Raw genomic sequence first — 14,910 nt, forward strand, 5'->3', positions numbered from 1 at the left:
TTACAACCTCATTTTTTCAGATAAAGGAGTCAAGGCATAAACTGAAAAGACTCAATTTTCAAAAGAATGAGCATTTACTACCCCTTTTAATTTCACTGTGAAAAAGCACGCTCCACATTTGAATACAATGCCCTTTATGATTTTTGCAAAAGTAACTTACTGACTCCATGGTAAGCAGAGGAATATAATACAGATGTCAAGTTAACTGACTCTGTGTTTTACTTCAAAATAGCAATCCAGCCAAGAAGGCAGATTTATTGCCTTAAGCACTGAGTCGGTCCTCTCACAATATTTATATGGACTGAAGGCAAAATAGTCTGTCCCACAGATCCAATAAATACCCTATTACTATAATAGTCAAAGACCTTTCAAAAGCAAGGCACTCCTAAAATACACCAAGAAGCAATTTTAAAAGAAAAACCTATTTAAAGCTTCTGTGTTTGCAGAACTCTGTCTACCTAACATTTCACTTCACAAAAATTATCATCAAGGGCTCAGAAGTGGGAACTACCACGTAAAATTGCTATTCACACTTGATCGCTATGAAAAGCTTTTCTCAGGCCATGAGTAAAGCCATGAAGTTCTAAAATTTCATATGGTCACATTTATCAATCAAATCCAAAACTTTATTCAGGAATTTTAGATAGATAAATCTTGAGGCGACTAGCTCATTTCCTTTTTTATCTAAGGAAATTCTTTATGCCTAGTACTCAACAAATGTTTAACTCACAAAAAACCTATTAAAATTATTGCTTGTTAGCTGATTTCTCACTCTTTGAGATTTCATTGATTTGTACCCAGGCTCTTGTATGATAAGGTAAGCACGAGACATTTCTCAAGAAACACAGCTATTAAGACAGGAATCAGAACCTCTACTTTATACAGTGGCAGTGCATTTCAAGATGCTACTGCAACAAATGTTGGCTCCATGGTGCAGCAGGAAAACTGAAACAGAGCTGCTACCAGAGAGACAGAGATGACTCGCACAACTGGAGCACTGCAATGAACGGCTGTAAACTCTTGAGAAGGGATAGGCAGGGGAAGAGAGGCAGTGGGGTAGCCCTGTGTGTTAGGGAGAGTCTCAATTGTCTGGAGCTGAACGATGATGATGACAGGGTTTATGGCAGAGTGTTTATGGGTAAGAATCAGGGGAAAGGCACAAGAAATATTCTGTAAAGAGTTGGGATAAGTCTTGCGATCCCTGGCCCTTACTGCTGTGGCAGACTTCAGCATACCAGATGTCTGATAGAAAATACAACACAGAGAGGAAGCGGTCTAGGAGGTGGGGGGTGCCCCACAGGACTTGCTGTTTGTGAACAGAGAAGGACTGGTGGGTGATGTGATGGTCAGAGGCCATCCTGGGAAAAGCAATCAGGAAATGATAGTGATTGTGACTCTTTGGAAGTGAGGAGGGGTGCTTGCAGATCTGCCACCTTGGACTTCCAGGGGGCAGACTTTCACCTCTTTAGGAGACTGGTCGAGAGATTCCCTAAGGCAGCAGTCCTGAAGGGCAAAAGAGTCCAGGAGGGCTGATGTACTTTAGGAAGGAAATCTTAAAGGTGCAGGAGCAGGCCATCCTCATGTGCCAAAAGATGGGGCAGGAGGGAAGAAGACCAGCCTGCCTGAACAGAGAGCTTTGGCTGGAACTGGGGGAAAAAAAAGCGAATCACCTTTGAAACAAGAGGCAAGCAGCTCTGGAGAGTTTAAGATCTCACTTAAAAAGTGAGGTGGGAGCTTGAAGATAGTGATGTCTAACAAATGCTGAAGGAATTAAATGAACTCCAGCTCTTGTTATTTCAATCTTATTATCACTGCCCACCCACATTCCCCATAGCAGATGGAGCAAGGGAACTTTACTGGGCATGCAAATACTAGATCCACTTGGAGAAAAGCAGATTTAAAAATGTCAGCATGGATTGCCTGTTATTGCACTTCAACACTATGGACATTTGTAATAGCTCTTTTGGTTTCTAATTAGACACAGACAATTGGATTTACTTCTATTTTCCTCAGAAAAGTGACTTCAGTTTTGGGAGGCTGAGGGGCTGGCAGACACCTCCATTCAAATTTAGTATAATGTTGCCACCTACAAGGCTTTGCACTTTTGCCAATATAACTAAATCATACTTTAAAGGATACACCCAGCTGGCTGCTTATTTCAGCTTTGTTACTTTAGCCTGTGGTCAACCGTCATCTGATAATTACAATTTTCCATAATGTGTTGAATTTCATCAGTTGAGATGGTTTTGTGGTACCAGTTGCTATCCAATAGGAACTATATTAAGACTATCATGTCACAGAAATGCAGCTGAATTAAATCTGCCATTCTAAGGTTAGAGAGCAGTACTTCAGTCACCAATTTATACATTTTCCTTGGCCATTTGCCATCTGTCTAACTGAATTAAAGCCAAATCTTCATTAGAAGAGAAAGCATGGCTGTTTTCATACTGTTTATCAGAAGAAGAACACCAGAAGCTGCCCTGGGAGGAAGGGGATCCCATTTTACATATCATGTGTTGGTTTCTCCTCCCATTATCTGTTCAGCAGCTTAAATGGCTCTTGTTTACACAGCTGTAAGTGAGGGTTAGTCAAGAAGGTGTCATGAATGTTTGGAAAGCAAATGAGACACAAACCTTTTTTTTTCTTTTTAAATCAAGACCAGTCTATGTCTACAAGCTTTTAATTTCTCTATCATAGATTATTAACCACTTAGTAAACAGGCTGTTTCTGAAAGTGATTTCACTTGGTATGTTGAGAAAATATGACAGAAAATTAATATTTATTTTTTGTATTGTTGTTTCTTCTTTTTTTTTTTTGCTATAAAATGTAAAATATCTCTATATCTAAGGCATGCTGGCAAAGGAAAATAATTTTATCCCATTTTTGATATAACTGTTCTATTAACAGCCTATGAGAGAAAATCTGTGTAGTTGCTGCTGGATTGTATTTTAAAGTATTTCTTAGAATTAGACTTATATACCTTAGTATAACCTTAATCCTACAAGATCCTTAACAAATGTTTGATGCAAAACCATCAGTAATATAGGATTCAGTGGATAATATGGATTAGCAAATGCTTAGACTTTAGCATACACTGAAATATTTGCCTAAACAGGGTTCCGTTAAAAACTGTGATCTGAAAAAACCAAAATCTAGAACTGACAGGGTCTTAAATACTGCAACTGTGCACCAACAATGCTTACAGATGCAATCAGAAAACTGGTTGCAAAAATGAAAAATACTCATTATAACTTCATGATTTCTAAAAACTCAGAAAATGATGACTGAGCAAACAGCTTGAGTAAGAATTTGAGTAAGAATTCTCACTTTCAGAATCTGATTTTCAAGAATACAGTAAAAGTATACTGGCATGTGCCTATTGTCAGGGTGCACTTGTTTAGATTTCCCAACTCACTCCACACATGACAAGCTAACACATGCATGTACAGTGCATATACATGCATATACACAATTCAGGGATTAGTGCAAGTGATGCACACTTAAAACTTACAGCTAATACTTTGTCCACAGACAACTGAAATTCACTTAACAATTAGAAAGCCCATAATGTTTAGGAAATTTAGAATCTAGTCATACACCAAATTTCTAGCCTTAAGGAACCTTTTGGATCAAATTTAGTAACTGTTACTTGGCAGCCTCAAATTTTTTGTGCTGGTGGTTGGTTAGATTGCAGGGGAGATTGAGTTTGTTTTAATATTAATCAGTCTAGAAGGGACTTATGGTTTTGGACACCACAACCATGATTTTGACTTATAAATCCCATCAATTACTGTTAAATATATTGCCATAAATAAGTGGTTGGATTTCATGTAGCCAGGAGAAAGCAACATCTAAATTAGTTGTAGGTACCTAAGTGGGCCCAGGTACCTTAGTGAAGATCTCCATGGTGATGCTGTGCCTGATGCCCCCCAGGACATGGTTGTCCCTCCTGGCTGCCACACCAAGGCTGAGTCATGTTCAAATTGCCATCAACCAGGACCCCCAAGTCCCTTTCTGTGGCACTGCTCTCCAGCATCTCATTCCCCAGCCAGTCCATGCATCCAGGCTTGTCCCACCCCAGGTGCAGAATCCAGCACTTTCCCTTGTTGAACTGCATACCGTTGATGGTTGCCCAGCTCTCTGGTTTGTCAGGGTGTCTCTGCAGGTTCTCTCTGCCCTCAAGGGAGTCAACAGCTCCTCCCAGTTTCGTATCCTCTGTGAACTTGCTCTGTATCCCTTCCAGCCCTGTGTCCAAGTCATTTATGAAAATGTTGATGAGCACAGGACTGAGAATGGAGCCCTGTGGAATCCCCCTAGTGACAGGTCCCCAGTTTGATATCACCCCATTCACTGTAACCCTTTGTGCCTGGCCCGTGAGCCAGTTTCTCAGCCATCCCCTGATGTGTTTATCCAACTGTGAGCTGGACATTTTGTCCAGAAGGATCCTGTGAGAGACAGTACCCAAAGCTTTACTGAGATAAAAAAGATTACATTGACTGGCTTCCCTTGATCAGCTAGGTGGGGCACTTTGTTATAAAAGGGAATCAGGTTTGATAAGCAGGACCTTCCCCTAATGAAGACATGCTGGCTGTGACCAATGACCATGTTGTTTTTCAAGTGTTTTTCAAAAATTCCCAGAATAATCTTCTTCATAACTTTACCAGACACTGAAGTGAGACTGACAGACCTGTAGTTGGCAGTTCCTTTTTGCCCTTTTTGAAAATCAGGACAATGTTTGCCATTTTCCAGACAGCTGGGATCTCTCCATATTCCAAAGACTGCTCAAAAATGATTGAGAGAGACCTCACAATGACATTAGAAGCTCTTTGAGTATTCTTGGTTCAAACCCATTAGGTCGCAGACGCTTACAGGGATCCAGATGGAGCAGCAGATCCTGCCCAAGTTCAGGGTCAGTTTATCATTCTCACAGCCATGGTTCTCCAGCTCAGATCAAGAGGACCCCCTTGTGTTGAGGACAGAGGCAAAGAATGCATTAAATGTCTCTACCTTGTCTATGTCCCTGTTTATGAAGTGACCATCCTCATCCTGTAATGGGCCCATGTAATTTCTGCACTGCCTTTGTCTAGTAGGGTATTTAAATCCCCCTTCCTTTTATTGTCCCCCACAGAAATAGCCAGCTTCAACTCCAATTGAGCTTTGGCCACACAAATTTTCTCCCAGCTGTGGTGAGCAGCATCTCTATTCTTCTCATGTTATCTGACCTTCCTTTCACTGGACATATACCTTCTTTTTTTTGTCTTAGCTCCAAAAGAAAACCCCTGCTCAGCCAAGTGGTCTGCTACTCACCTTCTTGGCTTTCCTTGTTTTGGAATTTCCTGCTCCTGTGCTCCTAGGCAGTGGAGTTTAAAAAGCAACCAGCACCAAATGGACCCCAACACCTCCAAGAGCATTTTCTCAGGGGACCTGGCTACCTAGCTCCCTGAGAAGCCTGAAGTCTGCTATCCTCATATTTTCAGAGCTGAAGCAGGCAGTTTCCTCTTGTCATCAGATTTTAAATCTGATTGCTTCATGATCTCTATATCCAAGACAGACATCAATCACCACCTCAGTCACAAAACCCTCCTTGTTAATTAATTTGTTGTTAATTAAGCAATAAATAAAAAAGGGCATCCTTCCTAGCTGGCTCCCTTAGTACCTGTAACCATGAAGTTAGCATCCTCTTTGAGCAATTTTCTGGATCTGTTTGTGCCAGTTGTTTGTTCCTAGTTAACATCTGGCAAGTTGAAGTCCCCTCAAAGGACAAGGGTAGTTGATTGGAGGTTTCCATTAGTTCCTCAAATAAAAAATTCATCAGTGTCATTGTCCTGGCTAGGTGGTTTATAGTAGAGTCCCACAATGACATCCATGTTATTTGTTTGTCCCTTTATCCTTACCTGGAGACTTCAAACCGTCCCATTGCCAAACGTAAGCTCCATACATTCCAGCCACCTCCCTGCCTCATCTGGCTTGCCTGAAGTGCCTGTAAACATTCAATGTGGCACTCCAGGCATAGTTTCATCCCACCAGGTTTCCCTTATGCCAGTGATGTTGTATGTCTGCAAGCACTGGTATTGAAACATTTCAAGTTTTGGCATGCCACCCCAAATGATACTTGTTATAATCCTCAGATATTCACTGTCCATTACAGCTCCTGGATTCAATGTTACCTGTTAGTAGTATATTAGTCTACATCAGTAGTTCAAATGTATACTACAACATGCCAGTTAAAACCACAATTATACTCAAACTTATTATTATTATTTATTCCTATTATTGATTATTACTTGAAATGTATAGAGATTGGCACCTGCTAGAAATTAATCACAAATAGCTTTATAATTTGTTAAAAGAATAAATGAGAAGACTTTAATAAAAGCATGCATTTTTTCTCTCTTAGGTACAAAGATGTACAGAACAGCAGATTTACATCTCCTACAGAATAAAGTTCTTTCCTCCTTTATATTTTCTTATTTCTGAAACATTTCCTACATTTTATGAATGGCAGAGCAGAGAAGAAGGGAATGAGACAATCAATCCTCGCACAATTTTTGGCACTTTTTTGGGTTTTTTGACTGGAGAGTGACAGTACGGGCTTAAATGCCTCACACATACACTGGGAGGATTGTTTCAAGGCACAGCTAACAACAGACTAATTTCCAGCAAGTGGAATCTGAATAAAAGGAAGTTTTGAGAGCCCTAAGGGTAAGTAAAGAAAAGCGTGAACACACAGCACTCCACAAATCTATTGGCCTTTAACCACATGTAATAAAAGTCCCAAATTAAAGTAACATTTGAACAATTGTTACCTATTTGCACTTCATACAAGGGGAACAAACACTTCTTTATGCACAAAAATTAAGAATGAGAAATAAGAGCTAGATGAGCCAGCCTGAACTATAGATATCTGTAACAGGATAACAAAGATTAAGTTCTTCCTTTCTGCCTTTTAAGTTGTGCCTTTCATAAGCTAACTAATTAGTTTGGTGCAAACTAATGCTGACAGATGATATCCATATGTACCAGGGGAGCTCTGGAAGCACCACACCTAACTTGAGTATGTGGATTGTCAAAGCTGGAGAGGATGTGTGGCTATTCCAGCATTCTTTGCAGCAAGAATAGTTTATAAGAAGAACTAACAACAGTCTTTTCTCCTTTTACTTTGGAAGAAAAGAGGAGAGTAAGATCTCTGCCCCAAGTACTGCCATTTTGCCTTACTCTAGTCCAAAACCATATGACGTAAAATACTTCTCATTAGCTCCTTGTGGTTTTTTATGAGAAATCTTGATGACCTTATCAGAGAAGAGACAAAGGCAAAGCATGTGTTTTGTGCAAAGCTGTGCTCACTGCTGATAGCATCATAGAATTAGTACTGACAGTAGAGTATCCATCTGTTGACAGCACAATCAGTCATACTGTGTTCTTCATCCCCCTTCCTCCCCACAGTAATGTTAGGGTATGTCCTCAAATGTCTCTTGGATGCGAGTTCTTTTTACATGACTCAGGTCCTGTGACTATGTTTTTAGTTCTGGTTTTGTTTCATCAGTTAGCTGAACTCTCCTGAGTACTGCCTCCTCACAGGCCCAAAACATTCATCAATCAGCTGTTAATGATATTTCACAGGCAACTTCTTGAATGCTGCTGAGTGCTACATTCAGTGATCTAAATTTTTGTGACAATTAGGTCATGGATATTTCAACCCTCTTTACAAGTCTGAAAGATCACGAGTGATAGGAGAAAATAGCCACAGCCTGGAAGCTGTAAAGAGAGCATCCGGGCAAAAAATCCAGTTCCTCTAAGGCTTTCTGGAAGCTACATCAGCCTGCAGTGTAAGAAAACAAGGAAAAAATACCAAGAGTTGCATTCTGGAAGGGAAAAAAAGCTATGCAAGTAAACCCTGTCATTTCTTGTACTCTGTTCATCCTTCTGTGGATTTCTTCTTTTCTCCAAACTGGATCACAGTAGAAATGTGAAGGCAGCTATAAGAGTTCTAAACTAATTTTCAATTACTGTATTTCCAGTAGTATTTTCAAGACCCAAGACACTTTATAAGAAAAGCTCAAAAATCCAGTACAATGGACTAAAGGAGTAAAGCAGGCAAGGACACTTCAAGAGAGACTGACAACAGAGGTAGTTTGACATCAATGTAGTGGTCTGGATTTTTGCTTTTCCAACAACCTTCTCTTAGGACTCATTAATTCTAGATAATGCTAATAAGATAAGACTATTGTGCTGATTTTGGCTGGTACAGAGTTCTTCAAAGTTGCTGGTATGGGTTTGGTTTTTGGATTTGTGCTGAACACAGGGTTGATAACATAGAGTTTTTGTTATTGCTGAGCAGGGCTTACACAGAGCCAAAGCCTTTTCTGCTTTTTGTTCTGCCACACTGGTGATGAAGTAGGGGGTGCATGGGAGGTTGGGAGGAGACACAGCCAGGACAGGTGACCCAAACTGACCAGAACGATATTCCAGACGCAATGACATCATGCTCACTATATAAAATGAGGAGAAGGAGGAAGAGGGGAGATGTTAGGAGTGATGGCTTTTGTCTTCCCAAGTCACTGTTACATATGATGGGGCCCTGCTTTCCTGGAGATGGCTGAACATCTCCCTGACCATGGGAAGCAGTCAATTAATTCCTTGATTTGCTTTGTTTGTATGTGTGGCTTTTGCTTTCCCTAGTAATCTGTCTTTATCTCAACCCATGAGAGAGCTTTCTAGGGGAGTGATTAAGTCACTGCTTGGGGCTTGGTTGCCATCCAGGGTCAAACCACAACTAAATATAAGTCTTGGTTTTAATAATATGCTTCCTTAAACATTGTCCAAGCATACTAAAGGGTGTCTGTAAAAGTCTGGACAAAAACCAAAATCACTCAGGCCATAGACTTGATTCCATATCAGATTTCAAGCATACAGTACAGTCAGCAAGACTGTTTACTCTTACCTATAGTAATTGCTCAATATTACTGCCAAGTCTGTTGATGTATAACATTTAAAAGGTGTTTCTGCTATATTTTGCCTGCTAATGATTCACTGATAACATATTCTTTCCTAGAAAAACCTCCTCTCATGCACACACTTTCAAGACAATGACGAAGTTTGCAATTTTTCTGCTGTAGTTAAAGGAACACCAATACTGCAGCCAGCTTTGCCTTTCCAATGGTTCAGTGTGCAGCTGAAATCATGCCAAGCAAGAATCCGCTGACGTTTTACCTGGTGAGGTACGGAAGCGACACTGTCCGGTCATTGGATCGTACTCCTGGTTTTCATCGGAGCACAGACACAGGAAAGAACCATCCACATTTTCACAGAGGGCTTCGCCACATACTCCACTCAACATTTCACATTCATTCACATCTGGGGAAAAAATCCAAAACAGAAATCAATTGAGACCCACTTTTGACTGTTCTTTTATCTGCTGTATCTGTGCCAACACTGTCTGCCAGATTACAGATGTGCTCTCTGGGGAAGGATTAAAAACTCACTAATACCTAAGTGGATACATAAACAAGTAGTAAGTCCTTTGAAATAAAGACCCCTGAAAGTCACAGTACAGTTTATAGACTATTACTGTTGATTAGGTGCTGATTGTAGACCAGAACACAGTTTTTTTGGTGCTTCTCATTGTTAAATACTTGCTTTTCTGTGTATTCTCTTATTGGGATTTAAGACACAGAGTAATTTAATTTGTTTTCTTATCTTTATTATCAAACTTTCACTAAACTCAAGGAGCAAAATGAACAGGTTTTGTTGAGATTCAGACTGCACTTCAAAAAAGAGAATTCATTTTCCTCCCCAAAATACCATTTTTTCTTGTAAAGAAGCACCAAACAGAGAATTCCCCAGCCCCACTGAGACCATATGTCTATGCATGGACTCACAGGCTGCTCTGGGATCCACAGAAGTTGTGCCCAGGTAACCCAGGGACCCCCGCTGAACACTGCAAAATTCCTCCCTTCAAAAAATTCCACATATTTTTCACTTGGATTCCATACACCTGCTAACTGGCCAACCTGAAACGCTTTTGTCTGATAGACTAAAATAATTGTCTGTTGTTTAAACAAGGACCAAATATTACCAAGATCATTTAACTCAACTTTCTTTTCAGTTGCTAACGATGACATTGGAAAATCTGCTTCTAATGACAGAATCTCATTAGTAGACAAAAAGTATGCTGATTAGTATCAGAAATAGTAATTTCTGTATCACAATTCAGAAATCCCTATAACTGAGTGTGGTCTAACTTGTGAAGCAGTATTTCATCCTTTTTACCTCTTGCCTATCAAAATCTAGTTATGTGAATAAATGTTGATTTTTGTGTGTTTTTATGTAAATATGAATTTTAACTTCGAGTTTGCTCACATTTAAAAAATACATTCAGATTTTTCTTTATCTTTTTACTGGCTTACTGTCATAGGGAGTAAGTCTTCTTTGGGGAACACTGCCTAGTCAGGAACTAGATACCTGATTTTCCCTTAAATCGTTTTGGCTGATAACTGGCTTAAAAATTTATAAGAGTATTTTATACTATACAGTATTATACAGGAAAAAAAAAATCTGTGGTTCAGAATTACTTCAGTGGGAGCTCAAAATTAAATTTAGTTTCACACCATCCTTTACTTTCCCCTTTTATTTTTTACTTTCTTTGCTTCATTTGTTTTCATCCATGAAAAGTCACTGTAGGACAAAATATACCTTGCTATAAAGCAAAGCAAGTGTCAAATGGCATAAAGAATTTTGTAACAAAACTACTTAATATATTAGAAAATGCATACAAACGCTCTGTAACACTTTTAATTCCTCCTCTCTGTTTGGTATTACACTTAGGTCTCTGTTACTAGTAAATGTGTTTCATCCTGAGTCTGGCTTGAAGAAATTGCTTAATGAATACCTCTTCCTTGATCTGGTATTAATTTTATATTACAGACTTGTGCTGCCTCAATTCTCCAGCCATCACTATTAACAATAGATCTGGAAACCTATTAGTCACAAAAGAAATGTGCAGTATTTACACATCTACAAAAATCCCACATCATTTCAAGGTGATAGGTGTCTTTCCTGGAGCTGAAAGCTAATGTTAAAATCTGTTTAAACACCATATGCCTTGAGAGGTGCCATCTTACTCAGCCTGGCTGTGCCACATTCCAGATGTTATTTCCTGCAGGGGGTAGTGCAGGATCCTGGTTACTAAACAGATGTAGAACTTAAATAGGCTAAGATATTAAATTCATGTTATTATATTTGTGAATGGCTCTGACATGCACAAGGAGGTTTCATGGGTTTTTTAAAAGAAATAAAATAAGTGGTTCAGCTCATTTGCTGTTGCCTTTTGTTTGCCCTTATAACAGGTTTTCATTAAATAGATACAAATAAAGTTTCCATCTGCCACAAAGTTCAGTGAGAAAAGAAGAGCCCAACTCTATTTTACTAGTAAGTGGCATAACTTTAATAAAAAAAGTCAGAAAACAAAAACGTGAAATGTGCTTTGTTGGAATGCTGGTTTTGCTCCCTTGAACTTTGCAGCAGTGACTGCTAGCACCCATGAGCTCACCTGTACAGCCTTGCCCATCCTGTGTGTCCTGGTAGCCTTGGTAACAGAGGCAGCGGTAGGAGCCATCCATGTTCTCACAGAAGCCGTGAGTGCCGCACACCGTGCCGTTCGTACACTCATCCACATCTGCAGGGGAGAATTTTAACATCAGCCAGGCTGTGTGCCAGCCAAAGGCACACATTCACAAAGAGTGCAGAACACCCACAGATGGGCCACTTTGCAAACACATGCAGCTATGCCTCAACACATTGGGAAGGAACACAAGGACAAGACACAAAAATTAATGGAAGCACACAAACAATTTTAGACATTCTTTCAGTGTTAGTTTTGCAGTAAGTGTGTCAGCAATGGTCAACTGCATCCACCCATCAAGTTTCACCCAACTTGCTAACCAGAGCATGATGTTACATAGCACAGACTAAGGCATAGTTTAAATAATTTCTCTGACTGGTGTACTATTATACAGTCAACAACATGAATGAAACTGAACTCACTGTGCCTACAAAAAGACTTCAAGGGTATAGCTACATCCCCTGTGCAGAAGTGCTGCACAGATTTCATTCTGGCTCTTAGCACAGATCACAGTTTCATAGTGTTAGTGGTAAATATCTGTGGACTGAGCCTGCTATCTGAAGTCCTGTAAATCTACACATACAAGTCATTTTACTCAGGTGCACAAAGTAATTCCAATGCCAGAATGCTTTCTGCACTGGCCTTTTCATTTGTACTTCCAGTTTTGGTTTGCTGGCCTTACAATTAAGTCACTTGTATGTGTAAGTCTGTTCTTTGACTCAGCTGCCCATCAAATTACAATGAAGCAGAGCTGCTTGTGCAGACTGTGGTTTATTTTTGTAAGTACATTACAAGTGCTAGGAATGCATTATTTTTATCTCCACTCAAAGTAAGACCTAAACCCAAAGCCCTGGCCATATGTGGTCATTAAAGATGCCATGAGGTGCTTTTCAGGAGGAAGAACATTAGCTGTGAACCTGCCAGGATACTAGGATTAGTACCTTCTACCTTCTATATTCCTCTGCAATCTGAAGTACAGAAAATATTGCTGTATTTCTCTCCTAAAAAACATTAAGTAAACCTGCTGCTTTCCTTCTACTCATTTCTTCAAGGGATAATTGCATTTTAAATGGGGAATAAAGTGATTTATCTGTTTGTTCCTATCATTAATTCTGCACTTTTTGGTAGCCCTTCATGTGATGGAGCCTATCATCATTTTACCTCCAGTGAAGGCCTTTGGCACTCCCTGAACTAAAGAACTGTTGGGACTGAATCCTGCAGTGCCACAGAGAGAAGGCCTCTCCAAACAGGTGAGCAGCACCTGGTGCTTTTCTGTAAGGACAGAGCAGAGCTAAAATGTAGTCCTGCCTACTCCTCCAGCTGTCCACAGCTGGGTCAAACAAAAACCTAGAGAACTCAGCAAAGATGCACTGCATTCTTATCCTGACAGTACTCACCAACCAAGGACTTATTTACTTTTAAATTGTGATTTATGCTCAGCTGAAAGGGAACTCTTCGTCTTTGAACCATTTGGTCACAGCCCCCCAGGCTACCAAAATTTGAGCAGCATGTCATTACCATCCACACCTGTTACCTCTTCTGCTGACCTCCTGCAACCCAAGTGCTCAAAATTCACCTGCACAAGCTTTGTGTGCCTCAGAGACCAGTGTTTTCGGGATCTTGAAAACCAACTTTTCCTGCATGCTGTGGTGGGGTCTGAACAGATTTTAAAAAGGCTAAAAAACCTGTCTCTGACAATTTCTGTAGCAATGGAACAAACATTTTTCTCAGAAAGGCATGTAGTTTCATGTTAGGATGTTTAAGTGATGGAAAACTCACTTCTCCTACTGAACTGATCCACTGGTTAACAAACTTCAGCCCACATACAAAATGCAGGCAAAAACTGTACATACTAAATACACCAAATTCTAGGACACATGTGTGAGTATAATTGATGGTTATAAAAATTAATTGCAGATGGAACTGGCAGAAAAGTTTATTTGGTTCGTAAGTTTTGTAGTTAAGATTTTAATGGTCTTTACATCTTGATTTATTAAACAAAGGGAAAATATTCAAAGAATTTATTTTAGAAAGGGCTATTGTATTTGGCAAAGAATACAATAGCCAGTATGCTTATTCTCAAGGAATTGAATACAAAAATTTGGATGGCTTCTGGATATTGAACTTATTGAATCCTACCACAAACCCTTCCTAGTAGAATTAATTCAGCAATTTGAATAAAAAATTGATCTGTGTTGAAGACTGTCAGAAGTGAAGGGTCACCTTTTATACCTTTTCCTTTTCAAGTCCCCACAGTGACAGAATTATAAAAAGATGCATATGCAGTTACTGGGAGGGAGAAAATAAAAATTTTTTACAGTTGTGTTTTCCGGTCCCTCCTTCTTGCTGCTGTACCTGCATAACATATCTGTTATTAATAGTCCCATGTGATTGACAAATCTAGTAAAAAAATCTGAATACTCTGTCTCTTAATCAGAAAGCTCTGTTCAGAAAAGGAATTCAAAATGAGTAAACAATGGTGGCTTGACAGCCTGGAATTTCAGACAACAGACAATAACACAGCGTTTGTGTTTTCAATGAGCAACTATGGTTAAATAACAAAAAGTTCCTGAGCCATGGGACAGTTCCTGTGCCATGGGACAGTTCCTGTTAAAAACCTATGCAGAAGAAACTACATCTGGGGATTTTAGAATGACCCAAATTACAGAACTCTTCTTACTTAAAACCAAATATTAAAGGAAACAGGGGAATGGTTCATGCAGCTGGATCTTCACAGGTAAAACAAGGTCATTGACTAAAAAAGCCACAGAAACAAAACTTGTGATTGTAGCAAGTGTCCTAATTCAGTACATAACAGAGCCACAGAAGACAGGTTTTTTTCCTAAAAAGTACAGTCTGAACATCTTTCAGTGCATGGGATATTATAGAGAAGGTCCAAGCACCAAATATTTTTTCTTGTCTAGACAGTTCACTCAAAGGACTCTTTTTTTACAGCCGGAAAGGACATTTGTTTCTTTAATCACCCCATAAAGAGCGAGGCTTGTAATCAGCAGTTCTCTTGCTACATGGAAGCAAAGTCAGGGGAAAAAAACTAAGTATGAAACTAATATATCCTATGTCTATAGAGTGACTAAAGCAGTTCTCTGTAATTAAAACCTATTTCAGAATCCATTAATCAATGCTGCCTGCTTTAATCAAAAGGCAAGATGTGTGCACAGACGCACACTTTTGTGCAGTTCAACACTGTGCTCCTGTTTTCTGACAACCTGAACAAGATGAAGGCAACCTCAACCTCAAGCATGATATTTAAATCTCACTGAAATCTACTT

The 14,910-nt window shown here is 39.5% G+C and overlaps 1 protein-coding gene across 7 annotated transcripts in view; it reads right to left on the minus strand.

Annotated features, from left to right (window-relative positions):
- The window catches only part of LTBP1 (latent transforming growth factor beta binding protein 1), a 188,574-nt gene that overhangs the window by 23,893 nt on the left and 149,771 nt on the right, over positions 1-14,910 (minus strand). For all 7 annotated transcript variants that reach the window (XM_030236100.2, XM_030236099.2, XM_030236097.2 and 4 more), the window contains 2 exons: positions 11,549-11,674; positions 9,211-9,354 (listed from right to left, as the gene is read on the minus strand). In XM_030236100.2, the coding sequence (XP_030091960.1) occupies positions 9,211-9,354; positions 11,549-11,674 (270 nt within the window). The remainder of the gene's footprint in view (positions 1-9,210; positions 9,355-11,548; positions 11,675-14,910) is intronic.

This window comes from Serinus canaria, chromosome 3, assembly GCF_022539315.1.
Source record: "Serinus canaria isolate serCan28SL12 chromosome 3, serCan2020, whole genome shotgun sequence".
Classification (NCBI taxonomy): domain Eukaryota; kingdom Metazoa; phylum Chordata; class Aves; order Passeriformes; family Fringillidae; genus Serinus; species Serinus canaria.